This window comes from Geotrypetes seraphini, chromosome 8, assembly GCF_902459505.1.
Source record: "Geotrypetes seraphini chromosome 8, aGeoSer1.1, whole genome shotgun sequence".
Taxonomy (NCBI): Eukaryota; Metazoa; Chordata; class Amphibia; order Gymnophiona; family Dermophiidae; genus Geotrypetes; species Geotrypetes seraphini.
The window spans coordinates 135,677,265-135,693,218 of NC_047091.1; the positions used below are offsets into that span (position 1 = coordinate 135,677,265).

General features: G+C 46.7%; 1 protein-coding gene across 1 annotated transcript in view; it reads right to left on the bottom strand.

The window, feature by feature from the left end:
- The window catches only part of PPIL2 (peptidylprolyl isomerase like 2), a 185,607-nt gene that overhangs the window by 138,704 nt on the left and 30,949 nt on the right, over positions 1-15,954 (bottom strand). The window contains exon 6 of the mRNA XM_033954123.1: positions 9,226-9,277. Within this exon, the coding sequence (XP_033810014.1) occupies positions 9,226-9,277 (52 nt within the window). The remainder of the gene's footprint in view (positions 1-9,225; positions 9,278-15,954) is intronic.

The following is a 15,954-nucleotide window of genomic DNA, read 5'->3' on the forward strand; positions in this document are numbered from 1 at the left end:
TCATATAATATTAAATCTTATATTATCCCCCCTCCCCCCTTCCCTTCCACACATATCAACATTTTATTTGAATCTCACACATCCCAATCCCATATCATATTATTCTTCTATATAAAAAAAAAAAAAAAAGTGTCTAATCATTCGAATATTCAATCAATGGCCCCCCAATTTTTTTAAACTTGTTATAATTTCCTTTTTGCATAGCAAGAATTCGTTCCATTTTATAAATATAACATATAGAATTCCACCAAAAAGTATAGTTAAGTCTTGTATAATCTTTCCAATTTCTAGTTATATTCTGAATGGCAACTCCTGTCATAATCATTAGTAATTTATTATTATTTGCTGAAATTTGACTCTTTGCTCTCATCATTGTTCCAAACAAAATTGTATCATATGACATAGCAACTGGATTTTCTAGAAAATAATTAATTTGAGACCAAATTGACTTCCAGAAGGCGTTAATACAAGGACAATAAAAAATTAGATGATCCAAAGTCCCTGCTTCTAGATTACAGTGCCAACATTTATTAGATCTAGAGCTATCAAACTTTTGTAAACGTACTGGGGTCAAAAGAGCTCTATGCAACAAAAAGAACCAAGTCTGTCTCATAGATGCCGACACTGTACATCTAATTCTCCAAGACCAAATTCGTGGCCATTGAGAAGCAGAAATTTGATGCTTAATCTCAATGCTCCAAATGTCTCTTAGACCCGTTTTTTGTTTTTTATTTGTAAAACCATATATCAATTTATACCACTTAGCGGTATAAATCCATTGCTCAATATGTAACCAGTGTAACAAAATCAAGACTGGAGTGATGGAATCATGAATGCCATGGACTGCAGCATTCTGAATGACCTGCAGTGCCTGTAAATAATTACAATGTAGGCCAACATAAATAGTGTTACTGTTTTTCAGGCTTCTCCACACCTAAAAACTAATCAAAAATATACTTCAGGCACCCTGCCAGGTGCAGTTTACAGAACATAGCTGCTTACTCAAGTGATCTTTTAACAAAAAATGCTCATCCATCATGTTATAAGCTGCCTTAGAAACTGGCAGCTTATGCCTATCAGTCTTAAATGACAAAGTGTGTGTGTGGGTGGGGGAGCGGTCTGCTTAGGGGCTGGCTGAAACTGCACAGGCAGCATTTACTAATTGGGTGAGGAGAGAGGGAGTCTAGCGCAGACAGGGTTAATGTTAGCTGGGTTCAGAGAAGCCAAGATTTGTAGCTCCTGGCCAAGGACCACCGCAGGATTAATTCAACCAAACTGGGAGAGGGAAAAAGCACAGTTACTTACCGTAACAGGTGTTATCCAGGGACAGCAGGCAGATATTCTTAACACATGGGTGACGTCACCGACGGAGCCCTCGGTACGGACCTTTTTAACTAGAAGTTTCTAGTTGGCCGCACCGCGCGTGCGCGAGTGCCTTCCCGCCCGACGGAGGAGTGCGTGGTCCCCAGTTAGGATAAGCCAGCTAAGAAGCCAACCCGGGGAGGTGGGTGGGACGTAAGAATATCTGCCTGCTGTCCCTGGATAACACCTGTTACGGTAAGTAACTGTGCTTTATCCCAGGACAAGCAGGCAGCATATTCTTAACACATGGGTGACCTCCAAGCTAACAAAGAGGGAGGTGGGATGGTTGGCCATTAGGAAAATAAATTTTGTAACACAGATTGGCCGAAGTGTCCATCCCGTCTGGAGAACGCATCCAGACAGTAGTGAGTAGTGAACGTGTGAACTGAGGACCAAGTGGCCGCCTTGCAGATTTCCTCGATGGGCGTGGAGCGGAGGAAAGCCACAGAAGCAGCCATAGCTCGGACTCTGTGGGCCGTGACAGTTCCTTCCAGGGAGAGACCGGCCCGAGCGTAGCAAAAAGCAATACAGGCAGCAAGCCAATTTGAAAGTGTCCGTTTGGAGACAGGACGACCCAAACGGTTGGGGTCGAAAGACAAAAAGAGCTGAGGGGCTGTTCGGTGAGCTCTGGTACGATCAAGATAGTAAGCAAGGGCACGCTTACAATCTAGCGTGTGCAACGCCTGTTCCCCAGGATGCGAGTGAGGCTTAGGGAAGAAGACGGGCAGCACAATGGACTGGTTGAGGTGAAAAGCTGAGACCACCTTGGGGAGGAATTTAGGGTGGGTACGCAGAACAACCTTGTCATGGTGAAAAACAGTGAAAGGTGGGTCGGCAACCAGTGCATGCAGTTCGCTAACCCTCCTGGCAGAGGTGATGGCAATTAGGAAAAGCACCTTCCAGGTAAGGAGCCTGAGAGAAGTTGTGGCAAGAGGCTCAAACGGAGGTTTCATGAGAGCTGAGAGAACCACATTCAGGTCCCAGACGACAGGAGGAGGCTTGAGAGGCGGTTTGATGTTGAAGAGTCCTCTCATGAATCTGGAAACCAGAGGATGAGCCGTGAGGGGTTTTCCGAGAATAGGCTCATGAAACGCAGTGATGGCACTGAGGTGGACTCTGATGGAGGTAGTTTTGAGGCCAGCGGTGGACAGAGAGAGCAAATATTCCAAGACAGTTTCCACCGCTAAGGAGGTGGGTTCTTGATGATGCCGGAGACACCAGGAGGAAAATCTGGTCCACTTCTGATGGTAACATTGGAGAGTGGCCGGTTTCCTGGAAGCGTCCAAAATGAGGCGGACCGGTTGAGATAGATTCTCCGGAGAGGTCAGCCCGAGAGAAACCAAGCTGTCAGGTGGAGCGAAGACAGATTGGGATGTAGCAGAGACTGATGCTGTTGTGTAAGTAGAGTAGGAAACACAGGAAGTAGAATGGGTTCCCTGGAGCTGAGCTGGAGCAGGAGTGAGAACCAGTGTTGGCGAGGCCACCGAGGTGCGATAAGAATCATGGTGGCGTGGTCTTTGCGGAGTTTGGACAAGGTCCGCAACATCAGAGGAAGTGGAGGGAAGGCATACAGGAACCGATCCCTCCAATCGAGCAGGAATGCATCCGGGGCCAGACGGTGAGGAGAGAAGAGTCTGGAGCAGAATTGGGGCAGCTGATGATTGTGAGGTGCTGCAAAGAGGTCCACCTGAGGAGTGCCCCATCGAGCAAAGATGGAGAGCAGAGTCGGAGGGTCCAACGTCCACTCGTGGGGTTGAAGGATGCGACTGAGATTGTCGGCCAGAGAGTTCTGTTCGCCCTGGATATAGACCGCCCTGAGAAAAAGATTGCGGTCCGTGGCCCAGGTCCAGATGCGCAGAGCCTCCAAACAAAGGGGGCGAGATCCGGTGCCGCCTTGCTTGTTTATGTAGTACATGGCGACTTGATTGTCCGTGCACAGGAGGAGGACTTGAGGGCAGAGAAGATGTTGGAAAGCCTTGAGGGCATAGAACATGGCTCTGAGTTCCAGGAAATTGATGTGATGACGACGCTCTTGTGGGGTCCAGAGTCCCTGGGTGCGTAGATCTCCTAGGTGAGCTCCCCACGCGTAGGGGGACGCATCTGTGGTGATGATCATAGAGTGGGGGGGCAGATGAAAGAGCAGACCCCTGGAAAGATTTGAGGAGTTCAACCACCATTGGAGAGATTGCTGAAGAGATGATGTCACAGAGATGGGATGAGAAAGAAGATCCGTAGTCTGTGACCACTGGTTGGCGAGAGTCCACTGAGGCGTGCGAAGGTGGAGACGTGCCAGAGGAAGGACATGCACCGTCGAGGCCATGTGACCCAGGAGGACCATCATCTGTCGGGCAGGAATGGAGGGATGCATGAGCACCTGACGACAGAGGTGGAGCAGGGTCCGCTGACGATCGGAGGGGAGAAAAGCCCTCATTAGTGTGGTGTCCAGAACTGCTCCAATGAATTGAAGTCGCTGGGTGGGAAGCAGATGCGACTTGGGGTAGTTGATCTCGAACCCCAGGAGGTGGAGGAGAGAGATGGTGTGATGAGTAGCCTGTAGCACAAGTTGAGACGTAGGTGCTTTCACCAACCAATCGTCCAAATAGGGGAACACCTGGAGGTTGTGAGACCTGAGGAAGGCCGCTACCACTATAAGGCACTTGGTGAAGACCCTGGGTGAGGAAGCGAGGCCGAACGGTAGCACCTTGTACTGATAGTGATGGTGCAGTACCTGGAACCGCAGGTAGCGGCGAGAATTTTGATTGATGGAGATGTGAGTGTAGGCCTCTTTGAGGTCCAGGGAACATAGCCAGTCGTGTTGAGAAAGAAGAGGGTAGAGCGTGGCAAGGGAGAGCATTCTGAACTTCTCCTTGACCAGACATTTGTTGAGGTCCCTGAGATCGAGAATGGGACGGAGGTCTCCCGTCTTTTTGGGTACCAGGAAGTAGCGGGAGTAGAATCCCTGCCCCCTTTGATCTGGAGGTACTTCTTCGATGGCATTGAGAAGGAGGAGGGATTGAACCTCCCTCAGGAGGAGGGGGGTTTGAGATGAGTTTGAAGCAGACTCTACGGGAAGGTTGTCCGGAGGTAGAGTCTGGAAGTTGAGAGAGTAGCCGTGGCGGATGATGTTGAGGACCCACTGGTCCGATGTGATGATTTCCCAACGGCTGGAGAAAATGGTGAGACGACCTCCGATGGGTTGTGGAAGAGGTAGCAAGGGTGGATGACTGGCTATGCCCTGGAGAGAAGAGTCAAAAGGGCTGAGTTTGTTTAGTAGGCTGAGGAGGCTTAGAGGGTTGAGAGGCCTGAGATCGAGCCTGAGCGTGATGTTGCTGTTGACGGGGCCGCCTAGATTGCTGGGGAGGCGGATTGAGTGGCCTGGCTGAGAACCTCCGTTGATAAGATGTTTGTGGCCGATAAGGTCGGGTAGGCGGTGCCTTCTTTTTCGGCTTGATCAGGGTGTCCCACCTGGTCTCATGGGCAGAGAGTTTCTGGGTGGTGGAATCCAGTGACTCTCCAAAAAGCTCATCCCCGAGACAGGGGGCGTTGGCCAGACGGTCCTGGTGGTTGATGTCCAGGTCGGAGACTCTGAGCCAGGCCAAGCGACGCATGGCTACAGCCATGGCAGAGGCCCGAGAGGTGAGCTCGAAGGAGTCGTATATCGAGCGGACCATATATTTGCGCATTTGGAGAAGGCCAGAGATGTGCTGTTGGAATAGCGGGACCTTGCGCTCAGGTAGGTACTTCTGGAGGGCAGCCAGCTGCTGGACCAAGTGTTTGAGATAGAAGGAAAAATGGAAGGAATAGTTGTTTGCCCTGTTGGCAAGCATGGCATTTTGGTAAAGCCTCTTGCCAAACTTGTCCATGGTCTTACCTTCTCTGCCAGGAGGGGTAGAGGCATAGACACTGGAGCCCTGAGTCTTTTTTAAGGTGGATTCCACCAGAAGGGACTCATGGGGCAATTGAGATTTGTCGAATCCAGGAATAGGGATGACACGGTAAAGGTTGTCCAGTTTACGGGGAGCTCCCGGTACCGTGAGGGGATTTTCCAAGTTTTTGTAGAATGTCTCCCGTAGGATGTCATGCACGGGAAGCTTGAGAAACTCCTTAGGAGGTTGCTCAAAGTCTAAGGCTTCTAAAAAGGCTTGGGACTTTTTGGAGTCAGATTCCAGGGGAAGGGACAGAGCAGCAGACATTTCCCTCAGAAATTTAGAAAAAGAGGACTGTTCAGGTTTAGAGGTGGCATCAGGTGCCGATGGTTCCTCATCAGATGAGGAGGGATCCTCCTCGGTACCGAGAGGAGTCTCCTCCCATAAATCAGGATCCCTGACCTCTGGTGCCTGTCGGGACACCGGGGTGGAGGGTGCGGTGTGGCGAGTCTTGGACAAAGATTTACCAGAGCGCACCGAAACGGTACCAGGGGAGGACGATCGGCGTCGTTCTCGGTCCCGAGAAGAGTGCCGTACCGCCTGGTGCCGAGGAGGATCCACTGTGGGTTGAGAATGAACCACTGGATCATCATGAAGTTGTTGGGCCGAAAGGATCGGCATCGAGGTGTTTACCGGTACCGAAGGAGTGGACACCGGGGGCTCGGTGCGGGGCTCGGGCCGGTCTGGTACCGGAAGGAGCGGTGCCAGGATAGAGGGTAGCAGTTGTTCAAGTTGTTTCTTCAACTGCTCCTGAAGCTGAGTTTGTAGAATGGCCGAGATACGGTCATCTAGGGGTGGCATCGGAACCGCTTTCTTTTTCTTCGGTTCCTTGGATGCCGCTCCACGCCCCGGCGATGAGGAGGCCGATGACGAGGCACTCACCGATATCGGGGCGGAGCGTTTACGGGACCGGTGCGATGCCGGTAGGGACGGTGTCGCCACCGTAGCAGGAGGGCGCTCGAGGGAAGAGGAAGGCTTCTTAGCCGGCTTACCTGGCGCCAGTGGCGCAGATGCGGGGTCGGTCGGTGTCGAGCTTGACGGTGCCGATTTTTGCGGTACCGCCGTTGAAGGTGAGGAATCCATCGCCGACTCGGTGCCGAAGAGAAGGGTTTGCTGGATTCTTCGGTTTTTAAGAGTTCGTTTTTGCAAAGTGGCACAGCGGGTGCAGGAGTCCGCCCGATGCTCCGGACCCAGGCACTGCAAACACCAATTGTGTGGGTCAGAAACGGAGATCGGGCGTGCACACCGCTGGCACTTCTTAAAACCGACCTGCGGGGGCATGAAGGGGAAGATAGCCTCCGCAAAATCGAAGTCCGAGGCCTGTATAATGGCAACAGGCCCCGCCGGGGCAAAAACGAAAGAAACAGGAAAAAATCAAAGTTTTTTTTTTTTTTTTTTGCAATTCAAATAAAAAGGAAACCCGAAGGTAGAGGGAGAAAAATTTAGAACAAAAGCGCGAGCGGGAAGGCAAAAAGTGATTTCCAACGGCCGTTGAAAAAATACACGCGTCTTCTTCGCTCCGCGGAAACGAAGAAACTGGGGACCACGCACTCCTCCGTCGGGCGGGAAGGCACTCGCGCACGCGCGGTGCGGCCAACTAGAAACTTCTAGTTAAAAAGGTCCGTACCGAGGGCTCCGTCGGTGACGTCACCCATGTGTTAAGAATATGCTGCCTGCTTGTCCTGGGATAAGCATGACTATAAACTAATCTTCATTGTAATAAATCATTCATAATATAATGAAAGTAATTCTTAAAGCAATTTACACAGGTGATCAGCAATCTGAAAACCACTGACCTTAAAGTTGCTAAAGGACAGATATTGTGGAAAAGGTGTTGTTCCTGGCAGGGGGAGGGGCAATATGAAATTTCAAATCTACATGCTTATTTTTTTCAAATAAAATTCTGTCCACTTAAAGGCAATTACAAATTGTCATATGCACTTGTAACTGTGATATGTTTCTAAGTGAAAATCCTTGTATATATTCCCTTTAAAAACTGGTGAAAAGATTGTGGTCATAGTTAAAAGTACACATGGACTACGAACCAATGCAATTTGCAAACTGTCCTCAAAAATGGAGGGAAAGACCCCCAAGTAGTTGCAAATGAAGAGCTGGTTCTGAATGCTTTGGAAGCCCAAAGGCACAGGAAGAAATGGCTAAGCCAAAAGCAAAAGATTACTCCCCTCCCAATTCACCTGATATGGAACTTCAGCCAGACTATAACAACACTTGAAAGGCAAAATTACTGAGTACTATTGCTCAGGCAGTCTTATAAGGAGTGTGACGGGGAAGATGAAGTCCATGTTCACTCTCCATAAGTCCAAGCAAATAGTTTACAACAATGAACAAAAAAATCTGGCTCATATTTCTTAAACAACAAAATGATGGAAGTATAGGAATGCTGAAGATGTACATACAGTACAGCTTACCAGAAAGCTATTTGATTTAGTTTTCTTTCTTTGGGTTTAGTTCAAATCTTTCAGTAGTAGTTCAAGTACAGCATCACTATCCCCAGAGGGCTTATAATCTAAGTTTATATCTGAGGTAATGGAGGGATTAAGTGATTTGCCAAAAACCTTGTGTTAGGATTTGAACCTTGGCTTCCCAGGTCCTCAGTCATGATTCCACTATTAATCATGACTCTGCCACAGAATGACACAGACAAATTTGTCCCTGTCCCCGCGAGATCTCAATTTCCTGTCCGATCCCTGTGAGCTCTGTCCTTGTCCCTATCCCATTCCTGCAAGCTCTGTACAAGCCTTGACCACTTTAAAATCATAAATATTCAAGGCTTGTGTGGTTACAGGGCTTGCAGGAATGGAACAGGGACAGAACTTGCAGGGATGGAACAGGGATATTGAAGTCCCCGTGTTATTCTCTACAAGGGCCATCATATGTGATGTTGTGGCAGCTTTGTTCTTATTGGTTTCGATTGTTCACACTTTGTTGCTGATGGAGCCAAGGGAAACCACTCTGTGATTCACTCACACTGCTATGCTATCAGAGAAGTAGCCCAAAGTTTTCGGCCTGTGACCCTTCTTGCCTCTGTGTAAGTTACTGAGCATTGTGAACATACTTCCTGTGCTAGAAATGTTACCAAACATCCAGAGAAAAGAACAATATGGTAAACCAAAACTCAAGAGGTAGCTATTCTTGCATGATACAAAGTATCTTTTTGCAAGTTCCTGAAGTGACCTTAGATCAATTACCCTTGGTGTTGTATAACAAATCGGGAAAAAATAAAAACATTAGAATTGTCATACTGGGACAGACTGAAGGTCCATCAAGCCCAGAATCCTGTCTTCAACTGTAGCCAACCCAGGCCCCAAGTACCTAGCTAGATCCTAAGTAGTAAAACAGATTTTATGCTGCTTATCCTAGGAATAAGCAGTGGATTTCCCCAAACCATCTCAATAATGGCCTATGGACTTCTCTTTTAGGAAATTATCCAAACCTTTTTTAAACTCAACTAAGCTAAATGTGATTTCACTGCATTCTCTGGCAACGAATTCCAGAGTTTAATTTTCATGTTGTGTGAAGAAATATTTTTTTCCAGTTTGCCTCTCTAATGAGCAGCCCTATTGCCACTTCCTTCAGGGATACCATACCATAAAAGAAAGGGGCATGTCAGTTGATTTGGTGACCCAGCTGGTTAACTAACTCCTAGTGCTTCATGATGGGGCTTCAACATTGCTCAGAATACTGGTTAGGTGACTCAACTTTCCCCAAGATGGCCACAATCTTGAATCTGTGTCAAAGATAGACCTGTTGTACCCTCCGAGTAGTCTCTGTGCCTTGTTTAAAAGAGCTTTTCATAAAATTGCAGATCAGTCTTTCAATACTTCTGTTTAATACTAGATACATGTAAAAGTTTAGTAAGGATTGAAGGTTTAACCAGAATCCCGCAGCAGAAAGGTCAAAAGCCCCATCAACTCACCTTCTTGATTCTTAGCAAAGTTCAGCTTGGTAAGAGATTTTGCATCCAGCTTCTAGATAAAAGGGAACACATCACAAATAAAGAAATATAAGGTTCTTACCTCGATAATCATTTTTTTTGTAGCTATGTCTCGTAGACCTGAATTGTAGGGTTATGCATCTGAACCTGTAAGTTGCTTGCAGAATGCTGTCAATCATCTTTGAACTGCACCTCCTTCCCAGGCAGTAGCTCCTGCCCTCAGTTTGTACAAAAGCAATCAAGGAGCACTATAATGATGGACATAACTGGAAGGAGGGAAAAATACCCCGACACTACAATTCTGGTCTGCTCTGTAACAAACATATCAATGAATATTATAACATTCAAGTAACTGATACCAAAACTATGTGCACCCCGCATTATTATTATATAGAATACGGAGCTATCAAACAGAGACTTAGACCAGTATTATATGTGTATATACGAAGATGATTATGGTATAAATGTGTCCCCCTCCAATTGTACTACCCCTAAATGTCTCTGTCTTATTTTGACATGTAGTTCTCCCCAGCTATCCCCTTGTACCAGTAAGTCCATATGTGTTAATCTATGTAACCCTGTTTTTATACTTTTTATTGTATATCGCTTAGAAGTTTGATAAGCAGAATATCAAATTTTAATAAAATGAGACTTGAAACTTGTTCGTATACGAAGGATGATTGATGGTAAATGTGTTCATATTCATAGGATGATTGATTATGGTATGAATGTGTCTGTATTGAAAACCATCTCAGAAAACCCTAACTCTGTATTGTAACACCTTTACAAAAGCTCATGTAAACCGCTCTGAATTGATTCCTCCAGTCATTAGTAGCAGTATAGAAACTTTCAATAAACAATCTTTCCTGGCTGCTAGGTTTACTCTATAGAACCTAGTAAAGGTATGAAGAGTAGACCATGCAGCTGCTCTATAGAGTTCCTTGGACGAAACTGCCCGAGTCTCTACTCATGAGGTAGCAATTCATCTGGTGGTGTATGCTTTCCATGCAATCGGCGGCTTCTTACTACAGCCCACATAAGCGGAAATAATGGCCATTTTAATCCATCTGGAAATCGAGGCCACTCTTTCTTAGCCTGACTGGTCAGAACAAAAAAGTGATCAGATATGCAAAACTCATTGGTAACCTTGAGGTACCAGAGAAGTACTTGCTTGACATACTTTCTCTTAGACCCCGTAGGGTGAAAAGCAGGCAAACAGACTTCTTGATTGATGAGGAAGGCAGAGACTACTGTTGGTAAGATGGATGGAACCATACACAAGGAAAGCCATGCTTCCGTAATCTTAAGAAACGGTTCCCTACAGGAGAGAGCTTGTGTGTCTCTCATTTCAGGAAGGGAATGGGAGATGCACCAGAGGGCTGAACTAAACAGCCTCTTTAATGAACTGAGTGACATCTGGTGAGAGACCAGAGAGCCTCTTTCCCCTCGATATCAGAAACAGGAAAGGCCTGCTATTTGCACTTTCAGCGATCTGGTCGACAGACCCTTCTGAAGGCCCTCTTGCAAAAGGACTACTGAAATCGGAGCTCTTGGGTTCGACATCATCCTCAGCACACCAGTGCAAAAGGACTTCTGGGCCTTAGCACAGGTTGCCACCATAAATGGCTTCAAAGCTCTAAGCAGAGTGGTGATAATCATGTCTCTGTGCCTCTTGGACAATCAATCACATCCAAGTAATTCTTACACATCAGGGCAGCCCGCTCAAGAGCCATACCATATGCCCAAAGAGTTTCAGATTCTCTATAGGGACTGGTCCTTGAGTGTGAAGATCCACTTGGACTGTCAGTCTGAAGCCTTTGTCCCTCTGGAGATGAACTAGGTCCACATACCATAGTCAACAGGGCCAACTAGGACTGCCAACCTCGGATGACTCGCAAGCCTGCAAATGATTCAACCTAGCACTGGCCAAGGGGGAAACACATACAAGAGCCCCTTCTCCGGCCACAGCTGAACTAACTTGTTCAACCCTGCACCTCTGGGCTCATATCTGTGACTGTAAAAGTGAGCCACCTTCGTGATTACTGCTGAGTCCATCAGATCCTTCTGTGGACACCCACACCACCAAACAATGAAGCTAAATGCTTGGGGAGACTAAGATCATTCCCCTGGGTCGGGAGTCTGGCAACTGAGACAGTCAGCCTGCACATTTCCACTCCTGCAACGTGCGCAGTCAACATAGCCTGCAAATAAGCCTCTACCCCTGAAAGAGGACTTGAGTTTCTAGGTAACAGGGCACTTCTGGTGCCTCCTGTTGACATAAGCTACCACTGTACCATTGTCTGATAAGACCCTGACTGCCTGCCTTCCAGAGACTTCTCCAGTGCCTGCAGCGCTAGCTGAATGTCTCTGAGTTCAAGACAAGTTATGGACCACTTTTGCCACTTCTTGACCCTATTCTAATGCAGAGAACCAGACTCTGCCAGAGAAACAGCATCTAGAGACAATAATGTCATGGACTCAGATTTCACAATATCAAAAAAGCTCCAATGGAGCTTACCTACTCTTCACAATTATCTCACTCTTATTTAAAATATTTAAAAATGCCATCTCAACCAGGCAAACCAGAGGGAAGGAAAACCTCAGATTTTATATGGGAGTCATACAAAGAAATCAAAATCCCTCCACAAACTCCCTTTCCCAGTCACTGGCATAAAAACCTACCTTCCCTCTGGTGCTTACTGCTTAGTGCTCAGCAAAACTCAGTGCTCTACTTATTTAAACAAATTTCCCATGATGTGCTTAACAGCAATCACAAACTAATAGTCTCAATGTTTGAAAAAGCCATTCATACATTTTCATTTTGTTTCAAAATTTTAAAACGCAACTTCTTTAAACATTTCTATACTTGCGATTAATACAAAACGCCCAAGAAATCAATCTGGAACTTCTTTAAACACTCCGAAGCTGTCAGTGTTTTGTGGCCTCTATCTTCGCTGTGTCAGGGAATTAACTGCTTCTCATGATCTCCTGGGCAATTGTCTGGACTTTTCTTCCCTCTGGTTTGCCTGATTGAGATGGCTTTGTTAACTATTTAAAATAAGAGTGAGATGATTGTGAAGAGTAAGTAAGCTAATTTAAGGGTTTCCACAGTACATAAGCTCCATTGGAGCTTTTTGATATTGTGATTATTATAATTTACTGCCCCTATATTTTTCATGGAATCAGACTTTCCATCTTCCCAGTCTATGTCAGACTGAACATCCTGGTCCAGATCTGTAGCCTTGTCTGGTTGGGGTGACTGCTGAGGGGAGAACCCAACGCCAACATCAACGCCTCTGTCATGCTAAATGCAGACGCTGAGGATCCTTGGCAGTTGAAGTAGGACTTCTACATAAGGCTCACAAAATCCAGGGTGAAGTCTTGCACTGGAGGTCTCGAGGACCCTGGCAGGGAAACCCTACAGGTCCTCCTGGGCTTCATGGCAACCACACATCTAAGCTTAACCAATGCACCTTCAGAGGGCTCTGGAAAGGGTCTCTTCCCTTGGGAGCATGCCTCCTGCAGATCCCCAGTTCTGCAGGACACAGAGGAGGCTGAGCCCAAGACTCCCACCCTTTGCCCGTGCTCCACCACAAGCGTGACACGGACACTCAGCTGGCCATCCAGTGCAAACCTGGCATGATACGGGGTAGAAAGGCCTGAGGGGCCTTTCCTATCGATTTTAAATAAAATTTTGAGGCAATTGGAGGCTTTATAAAAAAAAGATTAATCCACCATTAAATTCCAAGATGGCAAATTAGATGACTTATTTGAAATGCTGACAGATGATTTGCCCACAATCTTGTTTTCATAAAAAATTAATGAGGAGTTTACCACATTGCTGCCTTTCTGAGCTAGCCACAAAATAGACTGTGGCTCTTCAATTTGCAGGTCTAACAGAGCTGCTTAAATTTGTGGGATCTATTCCTCACTGAATATATTCTGCAGAACTGCGGGAATGCCAGTACCGATTGGTTTATAGGGCTTATGTATCACAGTCTAAGTTGTTCCATATGGGAGGTATCAAAACTGTAATATGTAAGAAATGGCAGAGGGAGGCTGGGACTTTTATTCATGCTTTCTTGGGATGTGAACAAATTCGGTCCTTTTGGATTGCATCCTGCAGGGCTCTTCTTGAGCCAGTTATCTGCTTTGAGTGTTAGAGGAAAGAGACCTAGACTATGGGTAAGAAAGGCCTGTGTGGCGGGGGCAAAAACTATTCTTTCCTATTGGATGCAGAGTTTAGCACCATTAAAAGGCAAAAATGATTTTATGAAATATGGGGAGCCTACATATAATCCTTGAGCCCCAGGATTTGTAGTAATATCTTGAATCAACTGGCGGTATCCTGACCTGGGTATTTAAGTTTTGTGGGGATGCCTCTTAGTGTCCATGGCTTAGGTTTTAGGAGTCTGTCCACGCGCGCTTAGGTAGTTATAATCCAATCTCTCCTCTGTGTATGGGGGGGTAGGGGGACGTTTTTTAGGTTGGTGTATGGAAGATCCTTTCGATGCCCTTTTTCTGCGGGAGTCATAAGAACCCCGACTCCTGATTTAGTTTGTAGGTATAGTATCCTTTTTTGAGTATTTTAGCTTGGGACCCTGGCGCTCCTATAAGTTTACAGAAGCGGGATGAGGTTTCCCCCCCCCCCCTTTTGGATATTCATTGCTAGTTAGGGAGCTTGAGTTGGGGTGGGATTTGTGCTGATATTATTTTCCTTTTGGGGGAGTGACTTTTTGACTTTGTTCTTACTGTTTTGGAATTAGTGGGTGGCCTCTATTTATTTTGGATGGGTTTAGGTGGGTGGGGAGGTCTACTTTTTTTCTGTATAAAAATGGATGACTGTACTTTTATCTTTGCAAGTTTTTCCTGCTGTTCTGTTGTCAATAAAAAAATTGTTGAAACATAAATTCCAAGATGGCCAAACCACAACCAAAATGGCCCATGGGGACTCCCCTGAAGCACAAAAAATGCAGAGAAAGGGGTTTTAGAGGTGGGTCCTTGGCTCTGGCTGCAGAAACCTTCAAATTTCACTTTTGAAGACAACCTCCACCAATTTTCCCTATAGGCTATATTAGCCTTACCCACTGTGCCATATGTCTGCCTGCTTCAGCTTAGGCGTGCAACTGGGACAAATTGAGAAGAACTCAGACTCACAGGTTCACGGGACAAACTTGGTCTTTGGGCTGCCAGTTGGACCAATGTCAGACTGAGCCTCAAGCCCTGGAAAACCTTACACTGTGAAGGGAAGAGGACCATGCAGACAAGCTTATTATTAATCCTGGCCAAGCTGTGCTCAAGCTCCTGATAAATTAGGGATATGAGCAGTTATGCAAGGGATGGCCCCTGAGCTCCAAAAAAATGCAGGCTGGCTAGCTAGGTGGCCCCGAGGGCTGATCCTGGTAGCAGCAGACCTCCACAATGCAAGTCTGCATCTTTTCCCAGGCAGAGGTCCCAACAAGTGGGAACAGAGAGCTGAGCCTCCAACTGAACACTAAGAAAAAAATATCTGAAAATAATAAAACCGCAGAGCTGAAACACTTCTGAGCAATTTGCTTGCAGAAAAAAAAAACCTGAGAGGTCAAAAGCAGCTGCCTAGGAAGAAGGCGGAGTTCAAAGATGATTGAAAGCACTCTGTAATCAACTTGCAGGTTCAGATGCATAATGCTATGGTTCAGGACTACTAGACACATTGTACTAGAATAAAAAAAATTATTATAACAAAGCTAGATTTCTTCACTGTGAATAAATCTGCACTGAACATCCAAATCCTTTCAACCATGGATCCGCCCCGCTCTGCAGTAGGGTAAACTTACCCTCTCTTTGTCATTTTCCTTATTTCCCTTCAAACATTTCCAAAATATGCCAGGCCATGTTTGGCTAATGACTATGTACCTTCTACCAACCACATCCCATCTTAGGGAGCAAACACCCTGTCAGCTGTGAGTATCATTTTTTAAAGAAATGGCTCTGGGACAGACCCTGGGTCAGTACAGCAGACTTGTCACCCACTAATGTGTGCATTAGGAAGACCAAACTAACAAAAACTCCCTCCATGCTTCTGCCCTATGTTCATGTTCTAGACAGCTATAAGAATTCATTTTCGTTTCCCTGTTGGATCTATGTAAGATGCAGTGGCATACCAAGGGGGGGCAGTCCATCCCGGGTGCAGCTTTAGTGGGGGTGCACACTCGGCCAGGTCTGGAAAATGGTCAATCGCCAAGGCAAAGTGAGTCGATCGCGGAGTCCATCCCGGGCTCCGTGATAGACTTACTTTGCCTTGGTGATCTACCGGGCCGATCAGCCTTCCTCTCTCCGACGTCAATTCTGCCGTCGGAGAGGAAGTTCGGGCCAGCCAATCGCTGCCTGGCTAGGCAGAACTTTCTCTCCGACGGCAGAATTGACATCGGGGAGAGGAATGCTGGTTGGCCCGACGCAGGGAAGTAGAGAGAGCTTGGGGCGGCGGCAGCTTTGGGGCCTGTTCCTCGATGGTGGCAGCAGTGGCCTGGTGGAGGGCAGGCAGGGAGAAAGAAAGGGGGCAGGCAGGGAGACAGAAGGGAAACAGAAAAAAAGAAAGGGGGTATGAAGAGAGAAAAAAGAAAGGGAGGCAGGGAGAAAGAAAGGGCAGGGAGAGAGGAAGAAAAAGTTGGTGGAGGGAATGAGGTCTGGAGGAGAGGAAGCATACAGGCTGAAAGAAGGGAAGAAAGATTG